Source organism: Phaseolus vulgaris, chromosome 8, assembly GCF_051622355.1.
Source record: "Phaseolus vulgaris cultivar YP4 chromosome 8, ASM5162235v1, whole genome shotgun sequence".
Taxonomy (NCBI): domain Eukaryota; kingdom Viridiplantae; phylum Streptophyta; class Magnoliopsida; order Fabales; family Fabaceae; genus Phaseolus; species Phaseolus vulgaris.
The window spans coordinates 28,307,013-28,334,768 of NC_143505.1; the positions used below are offsets into that span (position 1 = coordinate 28,307,013).

Consider the following 27,756-nt stretch of genomic DNA (forward strand, 5'->3'; position numbering starts at 1 on the left):
TGAACATATATCACGTCTATGTGTGTTTATATTGGTCATAATAATATTTCACGAAGTAATCTCTACAAAGCTTTGATGAACTCGTACAAGCATTTGGTTTAAGACTAAAACTCGTAAGGAATAAATAACAAAGTCACATATTCACATTACCCTCGTAAACTCTTTATGATCAAGTAGCCACCAAACCAAGAAAACCCAACATTTTAGATAAATCGCATGCTATAAATTACTGTCCATCAGAAATTTTGCATATTGCATATTGCATATGCTTTCTTGCCAACCTTACATTCAATACCTTTGAATTTACAGCTAAAAATACTCTTTTTGAAAGATTTCCCCACACTGCACTTCATTTCCTCGTCCACAACTTTCTTCAATGAATGGCCAATGTCACCCGGTGCCCATGCTAAGGATATGTGGGGACGTGGATCCTGTAAACAGTACCTCAAGTTCAAATAATGCTAAGACAATACTGAGTTCAAAGCAAAAGGTTGAATGCATTTATGGATGTACTTACAAATCTGATTACAATCTGAATTTATAGACTATTTATAACCTAATTAAGGGAAGATATAATAGGTAATTAAAGCTATGCAAATCAAAACTCCAAAAGATACTGAATAGAAAAGGGAATCTACACTAATTATATTATGCAACAGTTATGATGCAAGTTGTTCCGGTGGCAGCATTACTCAATAAAATTACCGACCTTGTAAAACTCAGGAAGATTATGAAGTCTGTAAATTGTATTCACTGCTTCAATTTGCTTTGTAATCTGCAATTAATTGGAAAGAAAGAACATATTTCACATTAATGGATAAACTAGATGGAGAGAATGAATTGGCATGAGATTAGACAGTGAGCAATCAGTAATCTTTTCAGATATTAACTCTATTTTGCAGATGTTCTCTTATCTCTAGCCTTTTCCCAATTCTTTGAGTTTCCATGCAAGACCAAAAGAATGTACGAGGCTTTTGAAAATTTACAATTCAATCTTTATTTATTTCAGTTTTCATGTCACTCTAATGGTTTAATTCAGTTTCAAATGCAATTTTCCAAACTTCCTAAAGTTCTATTAATATGTTTTAAATCAGCAGCTTTATAGGCAGCAAACTAAGATACAAACACTATCAACACACATTTCAGGGATATGATTTATAAGTAACACAGGCAACAGGGCATGCAAAAAAGAAAATAAAGCCACAAATCACACCTCTATTAAACCTCCTTGAACAACTTCTACTGAGAGAAAGGTGCGCGTGTGATCATCATTAAGGAAAACCTCCCACTTGTTAAAGTCTATCCAAAACCTACTTCAAACAGGAAACAATAAGAAAAACAGGTGGAAACAAAAGTACTGTTCCATTTTCATAAGTGAAAAATAGAAGAAATAAAACTGACTGGCGTTGAATTTGAAGCTTCTGTTTGAGCATTGAGATCACTGAGTCAATTTGGTGCACTCGTATTGGAACAGTTCTTCCCAAACTTATGTGAAATTCTCTTCCTAAGGCAACCTGTTCGAGCTTCTCATCATTTTGGCAGAGGATGTTTAATGGGACATCAACATCAACAACATTAAGACTTGGTTCCTGAGATGAAACTTTTTTCAAGAAAGCAGATATTTCTTTCTTCGATGGAGATGAGATGTTAACTGTAAAGAAAAACTGCACCTTCTAAATTTACCATTCAAAACTTTTGAACACATCATTGAAGACTGAAAATATGAAATGTACCGCCAGGTGCCAAATGGCCTAGGACCTGTCAGTATTCGGTAACGACTGAATCACGCAATGTATCATAATTAGCTAAAATAACTTAACAATTAGGTTATACAAGGGCTAATTATGGCACACACACTTTATAGGCCCAACCGTAAAAGAGCCCATCAAATACTATAAATAGGCACTACAACCAAGACAAAGGTACGTCATTATTACAACAATTATTACATTCGAATACCAAACACTTACTTGAGCGTCGTAGTACCTTTTGCAGGTGCACTCCCGACCGAGAGTCAAAGTCAGGAAGTTAGGAGAAAAGGAGGGAAGAAGCGAAGCACGACCGAAGAGAAGGAATCAATTATTCAACCACTGACAATTGAAAGAAGATTGAATATATTTCTGAAAATGTGCTTAGAGATGTGATTACAGTCTAAATTTACAAATTATTTACAACCTAATTAAGGAAAGAAATAATAAGTAATTAAAATTATACAAATCAAATCAAAGATATCAAATTTGTTCTAATAAATAGAAAATAGAATTTGCACTAATTATGGAATAATTATCTCCTAATTATTGAATAATTATCTCCTAATTATTGAATAATTATCTCCTAATTATTGAATAATTATCTCCTAATTATCCATCATTCACAGCTTGCAAGTAAGATCTTTGAAATGTTTTGTGGGAAGTTCTTTGGTAAACATTATAAGACCATTATCCAACTTCTCCTTAATGAAATGTCAGTCTATCTCTATGTGTTTTGTTTGGTTATGTTGAACTGAATTTCTGCAATACTGATGACAGACTTACTATCACACGCCAAACTCATAGGAGTTTCATATTTTATTTTGAGGTCATCGAGTATGATCTTCATCCATAATAGTTCACAAACCCCTTGAGCCATGACTCTAAATTCTGTCTCTGCACTCGATCTTGCAACTACATTTTGTTTCTTGCTCCTCCATGTCACCAGATTTCCACCCAAGAACATGCAATAGACTGTGGTGGATCTCCTATCAACAACTAATCCTACATAGTTAACATCAATATATACTTTCATGGATAAGTTTTCCCCTTTTTTGAATAGCAATCCTTTCTTAAGAGAGGCTTTTAACTACTGAATAATTCTATTTACTACATGCAAGTGTCTTTCTCTTGGATCATGCATGAATTGGCTAACAACACTAACTGCATAGGCTATGCCTGGCCTAGTGTGATAGATAGATGAGTTTTCCACTAAGTCTTTGATATTGTGTCTTCTCCACCTTTGGGCTTTCCTCATCATTCCCATTCCTATGATTTTGCTCTATTGGCACTCCAGTGTTCTTACATCCCAACTTACCAGTCTCTTTGAGAAGATCAAAGATGTATTTTCTTTGAGAAATAAAGATGCCCTGTCTAGAGTAAGCAACCTCTATCCCAAGGAAGTACTTCAGCTTCCCAAGATCCTTCATCTCAAATTGAGTAGTCAGTCTCTCCTTCAAAGTTTGTTTTTCATTCTCATCATTACCTGCAATAATCATATCATCTACATAGACCAAAAATAGAGTGAATTTACCATCCTAAGAATGTTTTTATCAACCGAGTATGGTCACCTTGGCTTTGTCGGTACCCCGAAGATACCATAGCTTGAGTAAACCTTCAAAACCAAGCATGAGGTGATTGTTTATGATCATACATGGCATTCTTAAGTCTGCACACCTTATTCCTTTCATTATTGGCACCATAACCAAGTGGAATCTCCATGTATACTTCTTTGTCTAAGCTTCCATGCAAGAAGGCATTTTTAACATCAAATTGATGCATCCCAACCAAAGTGCGCTGCTAAGGGGAGAATAATCCTGATTGTATTCATTTTTGCCACTGGGTAAAAGGTTTCCTCATAATCGATTCCATAGGTTTGGGTGTACCTTTTGCAAGCAACTTTGCCTTATACTGGTCCAGTGTGCCATCAGACTGATACTTAACTATGTATCCACCTAAAACCCTTTGCCTTTTTATCCTTTGATCTCTTTACAATCTCCCGAGTCTCATTCTTTTCTAATGCACCCATTTCTTCATTCATGGCTCGAACCCAATTCTCATCTTTTAAGGCTTCTTGTATTGATGTAAGGATTCTAATAAAATCAATAGTTGAAAGAAAACTTTGGTGTTGCATAGAAAGTTTTTTTGTAGACACAAATTGGGATAGGATATTTGGCACAAGATTTTTTTTCTCTCAAGACAATAGGTAAATCATCTAAATTAGGTTCAAAAGCATTATTTAATGTGTCCTCAAGAGTTTCACGGGTATGAATTCTTACTTTTGGTTCAGACAATTGAAATTGTTGTTCGACTAGGATGGTTCTTGTTGCCTTTGCTAATATTGTTTACCAAAATATTTGTTCTTATTATTCTTCTATGGTAATGATGCTAGTGCAAGATCTTTGTCATCCTCCCTAAGAGTGAAATCTTGCAACAAAGGAAAAGGTGACAACTCAAGGACCTCAGCTTCTTGAATACTTTCCCCTGAAGCTGAGAACTAGGAAAGAAGGACTTTGTTTCATGAAAGGTGACATCCTTGGAAACATAGACTTTACGACTTTGAGAGTGATAACATTTGTACCATTTTTTGTTGGGGGCATAACTGATGAAGACACATTTCATGGCATGAGGATCTAACTTGCCCTGATAAGGACTATGAACATAGACAAAAGTAGGACAACCAAAGACACGACTATGAAATGATAGAATATGGTCATAAGCTGAACAAGAGTAATACCCTCTAGAACCCGAGGGTAATATATTAATGAAATTAGTGGCAATCAAGACCGCTTCCTTCCAGTAAGATCTAGAAACAAATGTTTGGAAGAGTAGAGTTCTAGTAACCTCAAGCAGATGAACAATTTTCCTTTTTGCAATCATTTTTTATTGAAGGGTGTTCACACAAGTTAATTCATGAACGACTCCATTTTCCTTAAGGGAACTTGGAAAAGTTTTGGTTCACATATTCTCTTCCATTACTAGAACGCAATCTCTTAATTGGACTTCCAAATTGTGTTTGAACCATTCGGTAAAAATTGACAAACAAGTGAAAAACTTCATACTTATATGTCATAAGGAATATCCAGGTAATCCAAGTACAATCACCAATAAATGAAATAAACCATTTTGCACCCGATATATTAGAAATAGGTGAAAGTCTACATACATCAGAATGAATAAGATTAAAAGTGTACGGGTATGAGCGAGACCGAGATTCGGTCTCCCTGACCGAGATATGGTCTTCCGGACCGAAACCATAGGAATCTGGCCGAGACAATGGAAATCTGGCCGACCGATCGATACATAAAAACCATTAACGCTCAAGCCAAGGTCAGTGGAGCTAATATGCCATTAAGAATTAGGTAATGCATCCATAAATGTGATTTATCTCACTAATCAGGCCCAATAAGGTAAGCCCATTAAAATAATATAAATAACACACATTCCAAGGAGAAAGGTACGTCATTTATTATTGTGCACCTACCTGAATACCCCCCCCCCCCATTCGGTGTTCACCCAAGACCGAGAGCCGAAGGAGAAGCACAAAGGCGAGAAGGACCCCAGTCAAGCACCCAATAACCTGCCCAATCCAAGGAGGAAGACAAAGACTTCAATAGTTCTCTAGGTCCCATCTCCCTGGCAGGAACAATTGGCGCCCACCGTGGGGCCGAGAGAAACTAGCTGAAGAAATAAAGTAGATGGTTTCAACCAGAAGTATGGAGAAAATGACAAGCCAACTAGACGATGTTGTTGTTGTCTCTCTAGAGAGAGATGACCAAGATGAAGAGAAAGACCGAGGAGACTGGTCAGAAGAACGAGCAGGAGTTGCAGGTTCTCCGTAGGGAGAACAAAGAGATGAAAAAGAAGCTGGGGGAAGGAGGACCCTCCGTTGTACCGACCAATGTTGTCGGCAGGTCCTACACCTCTCCCCCCAGCCCAAGACCGGCCGAGGGGACGAGAGACAAGGTCCCACCCCGGGAGATCGAGATGGACGATGAGTCATGCCTAGTCAGGTCCGCCCAGACGACTGTGACGGCTGACTTGACCCACCGACATCCTTTTACCAACACCATTATTGAAGTTCCACTGCCTGACAAGTGGAAGGGTTTCAACCGAGACCGATATGACAGATCGACCGATCCTGATGAGCATATGGACGCTTACACCACCAATATGAGCCTCTACACCTTGGACGACACAGTGTTGTGTTGAGTGTTCCCTACATCGCTGAAGGGAGCAACCCTCAGCTGGTTCACCAAACTCTCATCCAACTCCATTGACAGTTTTGCCACACTCGTGGCAAAGTTTGAGACCCAGTTCGCGACCTGCCGGCCGCACCACCTGACTTCCATCGCCCTGGTGGGCATCCGCTTGGAGAAGGGAGAGTCCTTGAGAACCTTTGTTGATAGGTTCAGCAAGGTGGCAATGAGCATCCAGAATCTGTGCCCGGACGTTGCCATGCATCACATGCTGACAACCCTACGACCAGGGCCCTTTGCTGACAACCTGTGCATGCAACCAATCGATAGCCTGGACAAGCTGAGGAAGAGAGTTGCTAAGTATATGCAGCTGGAAGAACTCAGAGAGTTCCGTAACCAGGCCCGTGCCGAGGCCAACGGAGAGAAGAACAAAGAGGAGAAAGACTGCCAGGGCCGGCCGAGTCAAAGGAACGACTGACGCAGAGACAACCGGGAGCGACCAATCCGATTCTCGAGATACACACCCCTGACAGCCGAGAGGGGAAGGATTCTGGACGAGGCTCTCAACGCCGAGTTGATCCGTCCTCCAAGGAAAGTGGCCAGCCCAAATAATGCCGACCGAAGGAAGCAGTGTCAGTACCACCAAAACAGCGAGCACTCGACCGAGGAGTGTCAGGCTTTGAAGGATAAGATCGAGGAACTTATCCAAGCTGGGCACCTCTGCCGATTCGTCAAGAACGGCCGAGACCCACCCTGCCGGGCAGAACCACTTAGGCGGACGAGGTCACCCCAACGCGGTCGAAATGACCGAGATCACAGAGACGACCGACATCCTAGGAGGGACGATCCCCCTCGTAGGGAGGCCGACAGAAGAGGTAACCGAGAGGTTATCAACACTATAGCCGGCGGCTTCGCCGGGGGAGGGAGCACCAACAACGCCCGGAAGAAACACCTGCGGGCGGTGCACCAGGTGAACGCGGTGGCATTTCGATCAAGGATGCCACCCATCACCTTCACGGACGAGGACTTTAAGGGCGTGGATTATCGCCAACAGGACGACTCGATGGTAATATCGGCCGATATAGACCGATTCACCATCTGGAAGACCCTCGTGGACCAAGGAAGTTCAGTAGACATCTTCTACTGGAAAACGTTCAAGGCCATGAGGATAGCCGAGACTGAGATGATGCCCTACGACGACCATGTAGTAGGGTTCTCGGGTGAGAGGGTGGGTACCAAGGGCTACATTGAGCTCTATACCACCTTCGGCCAGGGAAAGAATACCAGGACTATAAGGATCCGGTATCTGGTCATCGATGCCAATACCTCCTACAACATCCTCCTCGATCGACTGTCCATCAATCAGTTGATGGCCATCGTATCGACCCCTCACCTGGCAATGAAGTTCCTTTCGAAGACGGGAGATATTCTTACGGTCCACGTGGACCAGAATGAAGCACGAGAGTGCTATGCCGAAAGCCTCCGAGTGGAGCCCTTAAGGAACGACATCTCTCCCAAGAGAAAGTCCTCCCGAAAGGACCACTCACCCAGGGAGGCCCGACTGATGTTAGTCGAGCCAACCGTCGTGTTGGTAGACCTTGACCCCCAGGCGACCGAGGATAGACTGGACGCAGAGCACAACACCGCTGTAGGGACGACCATGGCAGCTGTCGAGGCTGAGATCATGCACGCCACGCGAAAGAAGAATATGGACATGTTCGCATGGACACCGACCGACATGCCAGGGGTGAGCTCGAACGTCATCACCCACCGACTGTCGATATTTAAAGAAGCCCGACCGATCTCCTAGAAGAAGAGGGATTTGGGCGATGAAAACGCCTAGCAACAAAGGCAGAGGCCGAGAAGCTTCTGTCGGCCGGATTCATACCGGAGGCCCGATACACGACTTGGCTAGCCAATGTCGTCATGGTCACCAAGCCGAACAGCAACTGGAAGATGTGCGTCGACTACAAAAATCTCAACAGCACATGTTCGAAGGATACCTATTCCCTCCTAAACATTGACCGCCTGGTGAATGGGGCGACCGACCATAAAATTCTGAGCTTCCTGGACGCTTACTTTGGCTATAACTAGATAAGCATGCACCCAAGGGATAAGGAGAAGACGACCTTCATGAGGGCCAAAGCCAACTACTACTACGAGGTCATGTCGTTCGAGCTCAAGAACGCGAGGGCGACCTACCAGCGCCTCATGGACAAAATCTTTAAAGGCCTAATCGGCCGAGCGGTAGAGGTATATGTGGACGACATAGTCGTGAAGTCCAACTATTTCGAACAGCATCTGAAGGACCTCGATGAGGTGTTCAAAGCCCTCAGAGGGGTTAATATGAAGCTCAACCCCGAGAAGTGTACATTCGGGGTTGAGGGAGGGAAGTTTCTGGGCTTCATGCTCACCGTATGGAGGAGCATTGTTTGCCGATTCGGTGTCCCGCACACAATAATAACTGATAATGGCCGACAGTTTATTGACCGAGGTCTGGAGTCCTTTTATGATGACCTGGCATCAAGTCTGTTATGGCCTCGGTAGAACACCCGCAAACCAACGGGCAGGCCGAGGCCGCCAACAAGGTCATACTCAATGACCTGAGAAAGCGTCTGGGCAAGGCAAAAAGCCGATGGACCGAGTAGCTGATAGAAGTACTCTGGGCGTACAGATGCACCCTCAGACTACCACGCAAGAGACACCCTACAGCCTGACATATGGGGTCAAGGCCATGATCCCGGTCGAAGTGGCCGAGCCCACCATACGAAGGCAGATGGTCGACCTCACTCTAAACGAGGAAAGCCTAGCGGTTAACCTCGATTTGGTAAGTGAATTTCGTGACAAGAGCAGGATTCGAAAAGCCGCCTGCAAGATCCGGGCGTCAAGGCGATACAATACAACACAAAAGTTCGACCGAGGAGCTTCCAGAAGGGAGACCTTGTTTGGAGAATGGGCAGCGATGCGAGAAAAAACGAAGGGAAGTTCTCGTCCAACTGGGAGGGACCTTTCCGAGTCCGAGAAGTCGCAAAGGGGGGAGCTTATCACTTAAAGTGGTTTTCGGGCAAAATTGTACCGAGGACGTGGAATGTCATGCACCTCAAGTTTTATTACAGCTGAATTTAATAAATTCATGCACTATTTCCTTACCCTACCAGGGAAGTTTTGACGAGGCGTTTTCATCAAAGTACTAGCACTGTTCCCCTGCAACCCCTCGACTTAGTCTGGATGAAGCCCTAACTGGCATACCCTGCCAACACCTCTTTCAGCTCGATCTGGATAAAGCCCTAACCAGCATACCCTGCTGAGACCGATCAACCAGGTTTGGTCTGGATGAAGCCTTAACCGACATACCCTGCCAACACCTCTCTCGGCCCGGTCTGGATGAAGTCCTAACCGGCATACCCTACCGAGATCGATCAACCAGGTTTGGTCTAGATGAAGCCTTAACCGGCATACCCTGCTAACACCTCTCTCTCGGCTTGGTCTGGATGAAGCCTCAACCGGCACACCTTTGTCGAGACCGATTGATACACACCCAAGTTAACGTTGTAACTTGGCATAAACAAACTCACACGTTAATGACCGACCGCCCATTTAACTTGTTCGATTAACACATTCACAATTAATGGCCGACCGCCCATTGAACTTGTTCGATTAAACATTCACAATTAATGGTCGACTGCCCATTTAACTTGTTCGATTAAACAATCACAATTAATGGCCGACCATTTAAATTGTTTGATTAAGCATTCACAATTAATGGCCGACCGCCCATTTAAATTGTTCGATTAAGCATTCACAATTAGTGGTCGACCACCCATTTGACTTGTTTGATTAAACAATCACAATTAATGGCCGACCGCCCATTAACTTGTTCAATTAAAGCAATCGCAATAATGGCCGACCGCCCAAACAAATAAAGACCGACACTTTTAACTTGTGCAAATTGTTTCTATAAAATCAAATAGACCGATTAAAAAGAAGTTGGGCGATATATCAAAAGCTGCAAAGGGAGGAAGTCACACCCCGACCTCGAAGGAAACAAAAAAACAAGAAAAGGCCACAGCCCGGCCAAAGGCAAACCTAATCTTGAACTTCAATGCACTCGCCCTCCTCAACCTCGATCGGCCCAACCTCTTCTGCCGCCAAAGCACCCATCTCGGCACTTGGGACCAACCGACCCTGGTGAACTTCACAATCAATGTCGAACTCACCAGTGGCCGGCGGCCCCCCATAAAGCACATGGGCTTGGCGCACGGCTCGGTCGAAGCATTGCTTCAGCAATTCCTCCGACTCCTCGTAGTTTTGGTCAAGCTCAGCTTCGGCCTGATCCTTTGCAGCTTGGAGGGCGGCCAACTCAGTGGCGGAGGACGAGAGCTTCTCATCTGTCTCCTCGACCATCTTCTTCAACTCGGCAATCTCTATTGCCGCCCTCAATGTCTCGGCCTCCCTCGCCGCCAAACGCTGCCTCGCCTCGGCAGCGTCCTTCTGCGCCAACTCCCTCTTGGCCGCCTCCCGAGCAATCCTGGCCAACAGCTCATTATTAGCAGCCAAAGACTGCTTCAAATCTTCAGTGGCCTCGGCCAGCTGATGCTCAAGTTGAGAGACGTCATCGGCCTGACGGTCTCGCCCTTGAATTCCATTCTGGAAAAGGACAATGGAGCGGCACATCAGCTCCAAGCCGCTCCTTAGCAGGTCCGAGGGGGAGACGCCTCGGATGGACTCCCGAGTCTCATTTGGGAGGGCTACGTGAACTCTTCGCGTAAATTGGAGGCCACCCCCCAGAAAGTCGAAGGGCGATGGCGAGGCTCCAGCACCGGCCTCGGATGGCCCGGCCGCACGCTCTACGTGCCTGGACGAGGGCAGTGCCACCTCGACAACCTCTCGGTGAGGTGGAGGTGTTGGCAAGGACCTGGGAGAACGAGTGGTAGTGGCGGTGTTCCCATCGTCCCTCGGGCGTTTCTTGGACTTTTGGGAAGGACCGGCCGAGCCCTTGTCAATCCTTGTCAGCGGCAACACCTCAATTTCGAGAGCGCTGACAGCGGCCGATCGTTCTTGCACCATGCTTTCTACAAAACAACAAAAACAAACAAGTTAGAAGCACTGTAAGACTGACCGAATCACAAGAATGACTGACCGACAAAGCTAAAATAAAAACCCATACCTCTAACGACCGCCCATTGCGCCGTCTCAGTATAGGCACCGATCAGCCTCCGACATGGAAGCTTCATCGGGATGGCATCAAAGAGAGAGAGAGGACCTCCACCTCATCGGTACCCTCTGTCAGTCTCAGCCACATCTTGAAATAACAAGGCTTGTGAGTCCAATAGAGGGGAAACCTCGATCGACCGCCCTCATAAAAAAAGAGGGTCGTCGCCTCTGGCTAAACGACGACCTTCACAAACCTCTCTTTAAATCTCTTATGAGACGACAAAAGAATCAAACAACACGCTCCCCGACCGACCGACCAACGAATGCCAATAGGCCTTTTGGGCGGGGTGACCGAAGCAAGGAAGACCGAAGGCAAATTCTCGTCCAACTGGGAAGGCCCCTTACAAATTCAAGATGTAGCGACCCGGGGGCATACTATTTAGAATTGCAGTCAGGAAAAATTGTACCGAGGACATGGAATGCCACGCATCTCAAATTTTATTATTGTTAATAAATTTATGCACTATTTCCTCAATCGGCTGTTTTATCCCTAAGGAGAATTTTCGGTCGAGAAGGTTTTAACGAGGCATTTTGATTGATATTATTCTTTTTCAGTTAAGTACAAGTTAACGTTGAACCACACAATATTAAAAACCTAGAGACTCGGCTCGACTAAGGACGCTTACCCTAACCAATAATCCCTCCTGAGACCTAAATATTCAGCTCGACCAAAGACGCTTACCCTAACCGGTAATCCCTCTAGAGACCTAAAGATTTGGCTCGACTAAGGACGCTACTGTAACCGGTAATCCCTCCCAAGACCTAAAGATTTGGCTCGGCCAAGGACGCTTACCTTAACCGGTAATCCATCCCGATGCCTAAAGACCTAGCTTGGTTAAGGAAGCTTTGCCTTAAACGACAATCCCTCCCGAGGCTAAAAGATCAAAATATCCAAGTAAATGTGACCAACCAAAGATAGGTAGTATGTTCTCGGCACAATTCCATTATTATTATCAAGGTTATCAGACTCGAGAGTCTACTTAGACTCGTGGGAGTCCGGTATACCCGACTCGTAGACTTGTAAGAGTCTACTTCAAATAAAAAATTTAACAAAAAAATAATAATTCATGATACCAATTCCATAATATTGAAATAAACAAGTTCATACTCCAACAAAATAACTAAAATCCCCAATCTGCCCAAAAATCCCCAATCTGTCCAAAAATTCCCAAACCCTAAACCTAAAAATAACCTTAAACCCAATAAGGGAAAAAATCCAACCCAATTTAAAAAGCCTCAACCTAATTTTATAATTCGTAACCCTAAACCTAATTTGTCCTATTTCCCAACCCTAATAAGTCCCATGAGTCATAAAAACCCCACAGCAGCCGCGCATTCCTCTGCAGTGCTTCGTGAGCGACAAGCTACGCGGCGATGAAGGCGTGGTGCGACGAGCGACGTGGTGGAGAGGACGCGGTGCGACGAGCGGCACGGTGAGGAAGATGAGATGACAATATGGAATCAGGTAAAAAAAAACCCTAAAATCTAACCTAATCTTAATGAAACACACCGTTTTGGCCTTTTCAAAAAATCAATTGGTTGATTTTTCAGAACTTTTCACTCTACCTTCAAACTTTGCAAAAATCTCGTGAAAACAATTCACCCCCCTTGTTTAGGCCACTAATTCTAACAACATGTAGACTCTTCGGGTTGACACCTCTCAAGCCTGGAGAGCAAGTATAGCGGTCGGAGTCAAACAGATACTAGAGGATTCAGTACCCAGTTTGTGCCAACCAACATGATCAAAACCATTAGCCTCAGCCAAGGATTAGAAGGTCTAATCAGTGATTAAGCATTACATAATGTATTTTTAATTATGATCCAAACTTTAATCCGATCCAATAACAATGGGCCGATAATAATCATATAAATAGTCACAAATTTCGAGAAAAGGGTATGCTATCATCGCGCATTAATTACACCAAGCACCGAATACCGAGATCTTACTTGAGCATCAGAATACCTTTTGTAAGTACCATCCAGACCGAGAGTGAACGAAGGAGTGGAGGCCAGTCAAGGAGAGGCAATTGCTTAGTGAGGAAAGGAAGGGAGAAAGAAAGTTGACTGACCGAGGAAGGAGGTAATAGTTTTCTCAGTCCCTTTGATGGAGGAGGGCCAAGCACACCTCATCATGGAAGCCAAGACCCAAGGCTAGACCGTGATGAGCGTCTAGACTCAAGAAAGGAGCGTCTAGGACGTGATGAGGGAAGGCTACACATGGAGCGTCTAGGAGGAGACCTAGACCGTCTAGGCCCTATTACAAGGTCAATGGCTAAGCACATTCACGCCCAATTGGATGAAGAAAGCCTTGTACATGTTACATGGAGGCCCATTAGGGGTGCTTAGTAATTAGAGTAGTGCTAGAAAGCATAAATGAGTGAACATTCTAGAAACTTGTTTACTTGGCCGGTCATGAGCACATGTGCCATGTGCCTTGTCATTTTGCATTTCATTTGGCTCTCATTTCATTTGGAATTAGCTTAGCTTTCACGGCCCTATAGCCTATAAAAAGGAAGGCCATCTCTTGTATTTTTCAAGATTATTGTGAGTAAAGTTATGCTGCCAACATTGTGTCATGCTTTGCTTCTACCTAGTTTCTAGGCTCTAATCTTCATCTTCCTCACTTACCATAGGGCTGGCCGAACCTCCCTAATCCCATACATATCATGCACCTTCAAGATCACCATAGCTCCTAGGAGGATCTTGCACATACACATCCATGGCTTCCGCACCATCTTTCACATGATTCTAAGAAGAGCTTCATGAATTTGCCATCACCCTTTCTGTACGAGAACAAGAACCATTAACAACAATAATATGTTGGTTACCAAATAAAGCAGTGTAGGATGAAAAATAAGAGGAATGAGGTGTCATATGGTCAGTAGCACCAAAGTCTATAATCCAGATAAGAAACTAGAACTCTTACCACTCATGGTTAAGGAACAATAGCTAGATATACTAAGGGAGTCCATGAGTGCTCAAAACCGACTGAGCTTTGCAGATTGGCAAAATCTGTTCACAAAATTAACTGAAATTTTTTTCTAGTGGTGACGGTCAACGTGGCAGTCAACGCGACGGTCATGCAGCGGTCAATAACAGTGGTTGACAATCAACGGTATAAGGTGACAATCAACGAAAAAAAGGTTGCAACAATGAAAGCTGCTCAGAAAAAACGGTGCAACAATGAAGGTTGCCCAAAAGAAATGAAGAAACAAAGTCTCCCAAAATCAAGAGCTCTGATACTTTAAGCCTAACTCAAACTTATAAAACCGACTTATAAGGTAAGGTTTGCACACACTTATATACTATGAAATGTCCTTATCTCTAGTCGATGCGAGATCTCCAATACAAATCCCTCACGTCGAGACTGCCAACTCGTGTGTGGGACTATATATTATGGGTGGTCTGATAAACCCAATTAACTTTTATTAGGATAAGCTCTAAATGGCTTTGATACCAAATTGAAAGAAGATTGAATATATTTCTGAAAATGTGGTTACAAATGTGATTACAGTCTAACTTTATAGACGGTTTACAACCTAATTACGAAAAAAAAAGGTAATTAAAGCAAGAAATAATAGGTAATTAAAGCTATACAAATCAAATGAAATCACCAAAAGATATCAAATTTGTCCTAATAAATAGAAAACAAAATTTGTACTAATTATAAAATAATTATTCCTAATTATGCAACAATAACCATTGATGTCTCAGCCCCTCATACAAAAACAATTGACACCCACCGTGTGGCCGAGAGAGTACAGAAGATCACAGAAGCAAATGGTATCAATGAGGAACATGGCATGCAAGAGGATGACAAAATCTGAGCAGATGACCTTGCTTCTTTCGCTACAAAGAAAAATGGTCGAGATACACCAGAAAAATGAGAAGATACGAGTCTGTGGACTGCTTTGAGACACTGATTTCCAAATTCAGGACACAGTTCGCAAGCAGTCGACCGCATCATCTGACCTCCATAGCGCTCGGAAACATACGACAGGCAAGAAAAGGGCAAATCACTGTGAGTCTTCATGAAGAGGTACAATAAAGTATCTCTGAACATCCAAAATCTGAGTCCGGAGATAGTTGTGCATCACATGGTTACAACTTTGAAGCCAGGGTCATTCGTGGATAGCCTATGCAAGAAGCCAACAACTAACTTGGACAAGCTACGGAAAAAAGCGGTTATGTTAATGCAGTTGAAGGAACTTCGGGAGTATTGATATCAAGTACGGGCCGAGATTGGAGTGGACAAGGGAAAAAAAAATAGAAGAGTAGCCAACTCGCTTTCAGCCAAAATGACAAGTATAGGGAGAGTTGGGGACCTTGTTTCCATACTTAAAGCATACTGAACGACAGGGGGGAAATTTTGGACGAAGCCTTGAATGTCGACTTGATACCCATTCTCGGAAGTGCAGAGTCCTAAGGTGCAGATATTTCCAGGAAGTGTTGGTACCATCGAAACTTCGAACATACTACAGAAGAATGCCAAGCACTGAAAGATAAGATAGAAGAGTTTATCCAAGCCGAACACTTACGAAGATTTGTGCAAAGTCGCAACCGCAACACGAATCGCAAGGAAGAGTATTTGAAAAGGGAAGAGGGGTGGCTTGGCCCGGAAAAAAATATCTTCGGGTCGTGCAGTTTGTGAACTCGGTCTCGGTTACTCCTCGATCAAGGATGACTCCGATCCTCTTCATGGATGAAGACTTCAAGGCCATTGACCCCACTCAGAATGACCCTATGGTCATCACCGTGGATGTTGACAATTCCTCAATCATGAAAACCCTTGTCAACCAAGGAAGTTCAGTAGATATCCTCTTAGAAAGATGTTTAAAAAGATGAGGATCCCAGAGACCTAATTTGTCCATGGTTTGAGTTAGATTTTACTCTTAGAAAGTAAGTAATAGGCCTAAGTCCAAGGTAAATCTAAATGTGAGGCATTCTAATGTGCTAGACAAATAAGTACATAGTAAATTCAATAAAAACCACTGCAACAGCAAAACCATCACATCAAAACATATAATGGTATGTTTACAAAGACAAGTTCTTTTAAAAATCATAATTAACTTACTTGGTATGTAAACGTGCAAGGCATAGTTACCATCGACATGAGGGAAGCTCCTAACTCTTGTTGACTGACCTATCTGCAGATCTAAAGGCCATTTACAATAAAAACCATGAATAAATAGTTGTCGACAAGAACATAGCATACCAGCACATAATAAGAAATGAAATTAGTTACAATGAAACTTCCAATGTAAGAAATGAGTTTTTGAATTCAGAAAAGAATTGTAACATCAACTAAGATTTTGAGGTGGTAAAATTTGCGATTCTTATTATTTCCTAATGGATCACCTAAACCTATCAAACAAGATAAAAGCTTCATTCTCTTTTCTCCTTGTAGTAATGAGTAAATAAAAACAAGTTTAAAACCTGGAATACCAATAAATGTTGACGGTTCAAGGAGAGAGATAGGAGGTGGTGGCAAGGGTGTGAATACTGCTGAGGGAGCAGAGGTTGGAGCTGAAGGTACAGATTCAGAATCCGAATCAGAAGATCCATCCCCATAACATGATTTCAGTGCCTCCATTTTTCAGTCAACACTTTATAACATACGAAGATCTGCACATGAAACTCAACATTTATGGTACCTCATAAAACAAATAAAATAATCAAAGAATGATCAAAACCCTCAAAAACCAATCCCTTGTGTTTATGCAATTATATAGTTCATTTATAAGAAGCAAAAATAGACTTCTCTCCCATTTAATTTGTACTTACTCTTTGAAATTTGCAATGATAAATCTACTGTAGTTAGATGCTAAATGAGATTGGAAAATAATTTTTTTACGGATTTCCATTCAGGACTTGGAATGGGATTTCATTGCTTTCTACTGGTAATGCTCAAGTGATAACCATTAAGCAAGACACGCTGTTTGTAATGGAACAAAACACTAAGCAAGTTTCACCATAACCCATTCCCATAAGGTCATAAAACAACAGTATCACATAAGATTCTAAAAGCTGTACATACAAAATATACAGGCTACAAGCAGTTTTTTGTACAAATGCCATGCAATCCATAAATCCAACCATTGACACATTCAAAACAAAAATTTAAAAAAAAAATAGAACGAGACAAATCAAAGTTTGATTAAGCACTAGAAAGAGATTACAGAACTGTTAGTAAAGTTGAGAATTAGTAACCTATGCCCTCCCGAAATAAAAATAAAATAAAATTTTGAAAGGATTAGCTTTAAATAATTCTTTCTTTTTCAAGTAAAACAGATCATGGAGGATGTCACCATGTTGAGAAGAGAGAATATGGGAAAGAATATATTGAATTCAACATATTGTGTACATAAATGGGTATTCTTGTGTATAATGAAGAAGAAATACAATAATAAGAGACAAAATCAATATCTAATATTGGGAAAAATTTGGTAAGAAATTTCCCATGAAATTGTATCATATCTCCCTATTTAATGTAATTGTCAAATCTATGATTGTTGCTGATACATTTTAGGAAGTTTTATTAATTAGCTTGCTGTATTTTATTCTGAATTGTTTCAGTATCTTGCTATGAATACTAGGATTGTATATGTAGAAACAATCCCATAATCACAACAGGGATTTGTCCCCAAGTTTTCACTATTTCCTTAATTGTCAGCAGGTTCCTATAAATATATCAATCTGATGTATCTCCTAAATTAAAATATCACAGATTATTCCAAAAGTTGAGATAGTATCAAAGCTCCTAATCTTTAGAAGCCTCTGACCATGCGACCTAACCCTAAGGCACGACCGTTACTGCTGCATGACAACCTAAATCTAATGTGCAGCCTTCACTGCTGCACGACTTAGATTATCATTGCAGTCCTTATTTCTACACAATTCTCCTATACACCCTTGTGCCTTGATCTACTTGTGATGGTTGAAATTGTGAAACCTACTCTAGAAATTGGAGACAACAAGTCCCAGAATGTTGGAGAATTGTAGAATGTTAATCATGCGTAATGGAAAGAATGATCTCAAATGGTCTCTATTAAAATAAAGGAAAAGAGAAATAGGATAAATCCTTTGTGTATATTGAACACATAGGGTTATGTTTATATATAGATAAAAAAACATACAGAAAATATGGGCTAAGCCCGTTACATAGAAATATTTGACAATATCTAACAATATCTAATAATATCTCATAATATCTAACCGTCTCAATGCATTAAAACCATCTTAAAAGGAAAAGGGAAAGTCGGTCACTTGATTGATAATGCTCTTTATGAAGGGTGACAAATTTCAATCATGGGATGAAAAAAAACTCAATGATCATGGCATGGCCACGGAATTCAATGGTCACAATAATCAATGATACCTGCATGTTCCTTACTTCTGCAAAGGGGATCTAGGAAGCTATAGAACAAACCTATTCTAAGGCCTTGGCAGCCAAACAATATAAATTACAAAATATACCAATCAAGCCTATAAGAGTTAAATGGCCAGAAGACTTAGTAATTATTAAGGAGTATACCGAGCAAGATAGTATGATTTCTTGGTTGGTCTAAATTCTAAATATGACTAGATCCGAATCCAAATTGTGGGAAAGGAGAAAGTCCCAAGACTTAATTAAGTGGTAGCCATTGTTCAAAGTGAAGAAAGCAAGAGAGTTGATGTTGGAGACTCCAAATATCAAGAGTTCAGGAATGGTGGTTGAAGGAGGAACAACCATGCTTGCTAATCAGAGGTAAGGTGAATTTCCCAACATGGAAAAAAAGGATGAAGGGGTCTGATGTACCTACTCTAACACACCACGCCACATAAAGGAGAAGTGCTGGAAATTACATGGAAAACCCCTAGCTAAGAATGGAGGCAGAAAGGAGAGCAAGAATGGGGGCAAAAGGGAGATCCTCCAAGAAAAGGAGGGCAAGTATACGTTGCTAATGGACAAGGTAAAGAATTTCTCTAGCTAAGTTATGAGGATAAAGAAAGGGTAAGCTCCCTTCTTAGTAAATTGGAAAAACCCACAGCTACGTACTTCATAACATACTCTAGTGGGTTTTCATGTTCTCTTGGGTTTAATGTTTCAGATATGCCTTTTACCCATTATTGGATACTAGACTCTACAACCACTGACCATATGACACCCCTCCCCCAATACTTTTTCACATATTTGCCATGTTCTAGCAATAAGAAAATTTCCACATCAAATGGAACCCTTGTAATTGTAGCAGAACAAGGAGAGATTTGAATAAGTCCATCCATAATACTAAAAAATGTCCTTCATATCCCTAAACGGTCAACCAATTTAATTTTGTATACAAAAACTCAGAGAATCTCTCATAATGCTGTTTTTCATAACAACTCTTGTATATTCCAAGACAAGAACATGGAGAGGACGATTGGACATGCTAGGGAATGCAATGACCTTTATTGTATGGGGAATCAAAAAATTCCAACCAAGAGTCACTCCCTCATGTCTGAGTTTGCCATGACGAGCAAAAGGAAAGCTCAAAATTTTCATTGTGGCTTGGGATACCCTTCCTTTCTAGTTATGAAAGCTCTTTTCCCTTCATTGTGAAACACAAATTTTGTACCTTTCTCAATTAGCATTAAAAAGAGCTTGTCATACTAATGTATGAGGTCCTTCTAATGTTCCTAATATCTTTGGTGCTAAATGGCTTGTAACCCTCATAGAAGATTGTACCTAGGTGACAAGTTTTCTTGTTGAAACAAAAATTTGATGTTAGCTCCATTTTTTTAATTTGTCTCAAAAATTAAAAATCAATTTGGAATTAATATCAAAAGAATTGGGTTTGAAAGGAGAAAACTTGATCTTCGGGAAATAAAGTATGTATGTGGTTGTTTCTAATCATGGTAGTCAAATATGCAATTCAAACCATAAGATCGTACGAGTCTACGATCTTCTTCTCCCTCTTCGATCTTGCATCACCTGGAAGTTGCAATATCAGTGGATCGTGTCAGATCTACGCTGTAAATCGCAACTCGCATGGGAGCGACAAGTCTCGCGATGCAGTCCCACTCGCATTAACACCTCTCTCAAGCTTGACACTTCGCCCCTGACGTTCCTCACAGCAGCAGTGCTTTTCATAGACTCGACATACCTTGTTGCGACGCTTCTCGCAGGTGACGCTTCTCATGAAGTCGATGTTACTCATGGTGGTGCCTCTCACATCCTCGCCGTACCTTGTGGTGGTAGCTCCTCTCATGGACTTCATGATGCTCCTCATCGCACCATGCATGTGGCACTTCCTTGTGGCAGCTCTTAGGTTAGGATGCATGACCCGAGTTGTATCCCGAAAGCCTAATTATTTTACTTTCGAAGTTCAACTGCATAACAACGGTGCTCTATCTTCCATAAAGTTTGGGAGGCAGAAGATGTGACTCCCTCTCTTCCATAAGTGGACTGCCATTGCCTAGAAATATCAAGAAACCCCACGCCATGCTCCCACGAATGACTACCCCTCTACTCTTTCTAAAACACAAAAAATTCCTCTTTTTCAACTATTTAATTTCACTTCAAAACTCCACTCACTCTAATTCCAATAAATCTTTCTCCCTTTGTCTTTTTCCATTGCACCGCACCACTCTGTTCTTCAGTTTATAATAAACCAAGCTGCACTATAATACAACCAATGTGCAGTCCAATTGCAGTTTGTCCCTCTGCTTTTTTCTACTGCACCGCACCACAACACTTTGTTTGTAAACCAAACTGTACTGCCCAAAGTGCAGTCCAATCCATTTCTCCCTCTGCTTTATCACTGCTCACACCCAATCTGCACTCCCAATCATTAAAATGACTTCAAATCCAACTTCAAACTCCTTTATACCCGTGGCTCCTAAAAACCCTCCAAGAAGTATGAGTGATATAGCTTGGAAGCATTGTATCTCAGTTGTTGGAAGCTACCGTCAACAACATGTTTAAGAAAGGTGTAATATATTTTGTTTAGTTATTTACCTTTGTCAAACATCATTGATGAAAGGTGGGACAAGTAATTCTATGGGCCTTTGCATGCTGCAGGCTATTTTCTTAACCCTCAAATGCATTATTGTCTTGGATTTAAAGTAGATTTGGAAGTGAAATGAGGTGTAATGGAATGTATAACTAGGATGGTGGAGGATAAGGATGAACAAACTCTCAATGCTGCAGGCTATTTTCTTAACCCTCAAATGCATTATTGTCTTGGATTTAAAGTAGATTTGGAAGTGAAATGAGGTGTAATGGAATGTATAACTAGGATGGTGGAGGATAAGGATGAACAAACTCTCATTGATGTTCAAATTGATGGTTTCAAAAAACGAGCAAAATATTTTGGTTGTCCCTTGGCTACTAGATAAATTAATTTAAAGGCTCCAGCAGATTGGTGGGAGTTGTATGGCGATGGGTATCCTAAACTCCAAAAATTTGACATTCATGTATTGGTTTATGTTGAATGTAATGGGCTTAGCTCATAGTTTATATTATTTTGTTATTATGTTATTATTTCCATCTATAAATAAACACCCTTATGTGTATTTTACACAAGGGATATCAATCCTGTATTTATTTTCTTTAATCTTAATAGTTTAGATAAATTATTATTTTGTTATTGTTTATAACTAGGAAGGAGTTACTCCAATGTAACTAGGATGTGGTGTTTACACCTAATTATGTACTCTTTTATATATTATGAAGTTCAATTATGAATTTTGAGTGAGATTTAATGATTTTGTATATGAATATAAATTTTCATAAAATTTGTAGGATCTTACAATCTGTGCTACGATCTCTCGATGTAGGACTCATTTCTTTTTTCGATCTTGAGTAAGATCTCAATTTTGACTACCATGTTTCTAATAATTCGATACACATGTGGACCTTAGCCTAGACGTTCCTATTTGTCAAAACCATACTGCTCATTATGCATTTTAGGAAGTTTCTTATTTTATTCTTGCTATAATTTTTTTTTTATTACGGGTGTATCTTGCTATTAATACTAGGATTATGCATTTAAAAAACAATCCCACAATTACAGGGATTTATTTCCTTAGAATTAGCTCACTATATTTCCTAGAGTAACTAGTAGGCTCATGTATTTATAGGTCCAATGACCTCATTATTGAAATATAGAAGAAGTATATTATTGTTTCTAAATATGAGACTATTGCTCTAAGAAAAGGAACTAGAACATGAACCCCACAACCACTTTACCCTTTAAAAAAATTCAATCTTTAAAAAAATTTCTCCTACCCATAAAAAAATTTATCACAAACCTAAACACTACAATCATATTGTCTTATGTATCTGGAGCCTTATCTGATATGAAATGGAAACAAACCATGAATTTGGAGATGGAGGCGTTGAAGAAAAAAGGACCTAAGAACTTGTCACCTTACTAATTGAAAAAAAAAAATCAATAGGGTTTATATACAATAAAACATTAAGCTGTTAGGAGACCATTAAAAGGTATAAGAAAAAGGTTGGTGGCCAAAGGATTCACTCAAACCTTTGGAGTGGATTACTTGGAGAGTTTTGCTTTTGTTGCTAAGATTAACAAAGTCAGAGTAATATTTTCATTAATAGCAAACCATGATTAGGATATATAGATATTAGAACTAATGTAGATTTAACACTGAGAAAGAAAGAGGAACAAAAGACAAAGGCGGCTCAATAGAACTAATGTCATTTATGACACAAGTAACCTATGAATGAGATGTATGGTAATTAACACAACTTCTCTCCAATATGTTTTCGGAACAAACATATGGAAAAGAAGAGCTTTAGCTACTTCTAGGAGATGACGGTTCTTCTTTTTTGCAACATCATTTTGTTGTGGAGTGTTAGTTCATAGACAATATTATTAAGGGACAATAATTTAGAGAATTCATGATTCATATATTCATTACTATTAATGGACCTAATTCTTTTGATGTTTTTTCAAAATTGATTTCTGATAAGACAACAAAATTAAGATTTGAAATGCATTTGATTTACTTTCTATAACATATGACCAAGTGACACTGAGTATAATCGTCAAGAAAAGTAACAAACCATTTTGCACCAAAGATAGATTCTAAAACAAATTCCCAAACATCGAAGTGAATTAAATCAAAAGGGAAATTACTCTTTCTATTGCTACTTGGATAACATGCACAATGGTTTTTTGACAATGGAAAAATATCACAATTGAAAGACTCACCAAACTTTTTGGTAAACAAACAAGGGAACAATGATTTAATATGGCTGAATGTGGGGTGCCCAAATCTTCTATAATGAATCTATATTTGATGTGCCCATGATTCTATATTTGATGTGGCAATTTTTCTGTTTCTAAGATTTGTACCTTGATTAGCTCATATTCATGGTTCAAACCTTGTAAGAAATACAGATTCTTCCTCTTTCAATGGTTTCATCATGTGTGGCAGCATTTCTTTCACACATCTTCAAATTTTGGTACTAATCTAGTTTGATCCACGACCCATTCAAAATTTCGTGATATTTTGATAAAAAAAACTATGATTGGTATTAAACACCCTGCTTTCAATGTTCTAATAGGCAACAAAATCTTTTTTGAAAGAGAATGTTATTTAAGTCATTCCAAATTTCTTTAGTATAGGATAAAACGTATAAATCCGACTTATCTCATAAATCATGGAATGTCACATCCAGGTCAGGATCAGTACATCTTCATTATGTGGTATGATCTTCATCGTCCTTTAAGAATCCTCCAAATGTACTGACTCCTCTACAAATAATTTTCACCATCTAACCAGTAAGGACCTACCACATTTGGAAGATCACTAGAACCCATAGGAGTAAATTTTCACCTTAGCCATTGAAGAAAAAACAATAAACTACAAACAAAAAGAAGGACTTTTTTGTTAAGAGAGCAGAAAAATTATATATACTCAAGTCGGGTACAAACACAATGTCACCACCCTTTGGATGAACTCAGGGGATCTCTACAACCTTGTCTACGGTGGCGGCGACGGGTTTGTGTCACCAAAACAAGGCGCATGGACTACATATGCTAACGTTGTTGATAGGGTGTGGTGGTGACACATGGTGTTTTTGTAGGTGATGCGATTATTAGTGGTGTGATCATAGAAACAGAGCCCCGAGATCAGGAGCCCTGATAACAACTTCAATAATGAGGGAATAAAGAAATATATTATTAATTTCAATCATGCTAATTGCAATTTCAACTCCTGTATTTGTAACAATCACATTTTCTTAACGAAATAAATTCTATTGGAATGAATGTGAAGATTCTAAGGATATTTTATTCTAATTACTATGGAGATATTATGATATTTTTATCCTAACAATTCTCTATTGACAACAAAAACAAATGCATCAGCTCATAATTTTACATTATCACAAGTGACTGAAATCATCTATCTCTCAAGCACTAAACTTTACGCATTGGAAAAAAGTGAACAGAGTAGCTAAAGTCCGTCTTAGCTCACAAGTGATTGCACTTACAGGAAAAAAGACTAACTGTAAGACTTAAGAAATATTCCCTTCGCAGATTTTTCACATTTTCCCAACAAACTAACATACAAAAGTTGAAAATCAGATGAGGAGAACATATTAGTGTGCTAATGCAAAAGATTATCATGAATCACAAGATCAGAAGACCAAGAAAGAAAACACATGGAATATAATTTAACATATTAGAAGGAAATATCCTCTAAGATATCCCCCTTTTCATGATCCACTTTCAAAATCTGTCAATAATCAAAATTGCTTTATGTCACCTCATATTGAAAGAAATTAGAAACCTAAAATTAGTTTCAAGAAATCACCGAATTAACCAAAATAAACACGAGTTTCATCATCAGAAAAAGCAGAATCATGCTAGATATGTTATCAAGCTCAAACTACACAAGAAATCAAACAAAGGAAAAATCTCAATCACAAAAGCAAAAGGACACCTAAAATATTCAATGCATTGAAAAAGAAAACTGAAGCAAATGTTTATCACATTATTTCAGAATTCACCAAAAATAAAATATATACATGTGTGCTGTCATCTATAAATGTACAAGTAGACAAAGAAAAAAGGAAGAAAACTAACATTACAAAAATCAAGTTTTAACTGATGTCGCTATGGAGCACTGTTAAAAAGAGCTACCAAGGTCACTGACTAGTTCGAGGATCTGTCCTGTGCTTTAAATATTGGAGCTTGCAGCTTATGTAATTTTTGGCCATAGTGAAGCCAAATTAAAGTAGAAACAAGTATCACGATGAAAGCCCATTGCCCGATACATAAACTAAGCAAATTTTAATCAAAAGTAAGCATAACAATGCTAATTTTGTCTATAAACAAACAGACACGAGATATTGAAGAAATGATAATAACAAATGGGAAATTGGTTCCTAATAATTGTTTAATCTAAAACAAACACAGCTTATTGAACGGCGAACGAAAACTGCAGAGCGTGCTAAAATTGCATTACTGTGAATTTTCAGCTACAAAGCATCAGTTAGATCAATTGTTGATTAAGATAATTATCTGAGTTATGAAGAATATGCCTATGTTGGTTCTGCAGTTTGGAGCAGGGCTATGTTATAATTTAATTTATATCCAACAAAATTTAAAACATGAAGAAGCATTGGAAGGGAGAAAAGGGTTACCTCAAAATTTAGCGTTGTGGTGAACCGATCACGTGCGCCACTGTCATCAGGTTTATGATGGAAAAGAGAGGGGAAACAAATAAGAGACCGAGAAGGGTTCCAGTGTTGTTATCTTTCTCAAAGTCTCTGTGAGCTTTGGACTATGTTTTGCTTTTAACTTTAAGGTTGTCTTTGGATCAGGGAAGGGTTTTGTTTTTTAAGGAAGTGAACTTTGAATTACAGAGTAAAGTGTAAAAAAGTGATACTTGGATTGAGATACTACATATATTAGTAAAGTTTATGAAAGATGGTGAATGATGAGAAGAATTTTAAATTTTTTTTAAAGGGTAAAATGTAATTTTATAAATTTATTTTTATCTATTAAAATTAATAATAATAAAATATAATTTTTTTTGTTAAAACGTATTTATAAATTTAAAAAATATAATTAAAAAAATAAATATATATTAAATGTAAATAGGTATAATTTAAAAATTATAATTAAATAAATATGTATTGAATAAATTAAATAAAAATAGTGTAAACATCTATTATAAAATTCAAAAATAAATCAGATCTTATAAAAAAAATTTAATATTAAAAATCCTGTAATAATGAAAAATAAAAAATATTAAATCAATAAAATATAACATAATTAACAATGAAAAATAATTTTATAAAAAATTATAATTAAATAAATTATAACTCATAAACATAATAATTATATATAAAAATATATTAATATAAACACAATAACAAATTAAATAAAAACAGAACTTCAAGTAATTTCTTAAAACATTAAACATATATTGTAAAATTGATAAATCACATCTTATATAAATAAATAAATACTATATTTTAACATTAAAAGATCTTACAATAATGAAAAATAAGAGATACTATAATAGTAGAATAAATGAGGATAAATTTAGAGATAACACATGCTCACGTAATTTTTCTCTACATCGGAAGAAAAGAATATTGACGGTTTACAGGTATATTATCTCTCCATCTTCTCCTGTAAATAATGCTAATTATGTGAAAGGAAATATCAAACCCAAGTCATTTGAAAACTTAGAATTGTAGGAATAGGAGCACTTTTTTATTTAAAATAATAATAAATAACATGCGTAATATATATATATATATATATATATAAAGTCATTTGGAATTTAATCATATTTTTTTCGGCCTTTAAGTGTAGTATATCAAGTGTAGTATCTCAGTTTAATATCCGATATATGAATCATTAATTCACACAATATTAAATTTATCTTTTGAGGGAAAGTGTTCATTACATTAGCTTGCTATTGGGACTCTTAGGCATCGCTCTTGTCTTAGACTACTGCAAGAGCCTGGTGCATCCCATTAAGAAAGAAAAAAAAAGTCATTTGGAATTGTAGGAATAGGAGCATTTTTTTTTTACCCCTTGAAACGCACGAAATTTATTTTTAAAATATACTATATTTATTATAGAATTTGGTTTGATCAAAATATAAGGATTTAAAATAATAATAAATAACATGCATAACATATATATATATATATATAGATTTATTATTATATAATTTTAGAATAATAATAAATGTACTGATTGGTATCGAACGAGTCAGTCACTCGGTCTCGGTGACTGATTGACCGTGTCAAAACACATTTAAGGCACTTAATAAATAGCAACAATGACAGTTATGAAAAAAATTTATGAGTCGTGATCATGTCTCACTTAATGCGGTGACATCTCCGAGAAATCAGTTAAACACAGATATACAGATATACCAATACATCTCATTATAAATCAGAGACCATGCTACACATCAGTTAACAACTGATATTTGATAGATTCAGCCCATGACAATAAGGGCTCATGACTAAACACTATAAATAAACTTTGTACAGAGGTGTAAGGTACGCTTTAATCAGTTTTACAAATATACATTCTTTAGACATAGTACTTACTTGATCGTTAGAGTACCTT

The 27,756-nt window shown here is 39.1% G+C and overlaps 1 protein-coding gene and 2 non-coding genes across 3 annotated transcripts; 1 reads left to right on the top strand and 2 right to left on the bottom strand.

Moving 5' to 3' along the window:
- Positions 1-25,985, bottom strand: LOC137823458 (uncharacterized). The gene is made up of 7 exons (XR_016514752.1): positions 25,803-25,985; positions 16,598-16,786; positions 16,236-16,316; positions 1,402-1,651; positions 1,214-1,310; positions 710-775; positions 1-431 (listed from the first exon to the last, which is right to left on the bottom strand). It is a non-coding gene; the product is annotated as an uncharacterized LOC137823458 (transcript).
- LOC150025536 (uncharacterized) lies at positions 9,901-11,329 on the bottom strand. Its single transcript, XM_068628599.2, has 2 exons — positions 11,115-11,329; positions 9,901-11,019 (listed from the first exon to the last, which is right to left on the bottom strand). Exons 1-2 carry the CDS (start codon positions 11,179-11,181, stop codon positions 10,034-10,036), a joined length of 1,053 nt encoding a protein of 350 aa, XP_068484700.2. The 5' UTR covers positions 11,182-11,329; the 3' UTR covers positions 9,901-10,033.
- Positions 25,986-26,959: 974 nt separating the features above from the next.
- Positions 26,960-27,150, top strand: LOC137827380 (U2 spliceosomal RNA). The gene has a single exon (XR_011083749.2). It is a non-coding gene; the product is annotated as a U2 spliceosomal RNA (small nuclear RNA).
- Positions 27,151-27,756: the final 606 nt, after the last annotated feature.

Excerpts from the sequence above, each read along its gene's own strand:
- LOC150025536 (XM_068628599.2), bottom strand. The coding sequence starts at position 11,181 with ATGAAGCTTCCATGTCGGAGGCTGATCGGTGCCTATACTGAGACGGCG. Across the intron at positions 11,020-11,114 it reads GCAATGGGCGGTCGTTAGAG|AAAGCATGGTGCAAGAACGA; the intron begins GTATGGGTTTTT and ends GTTGTTTTGTAG.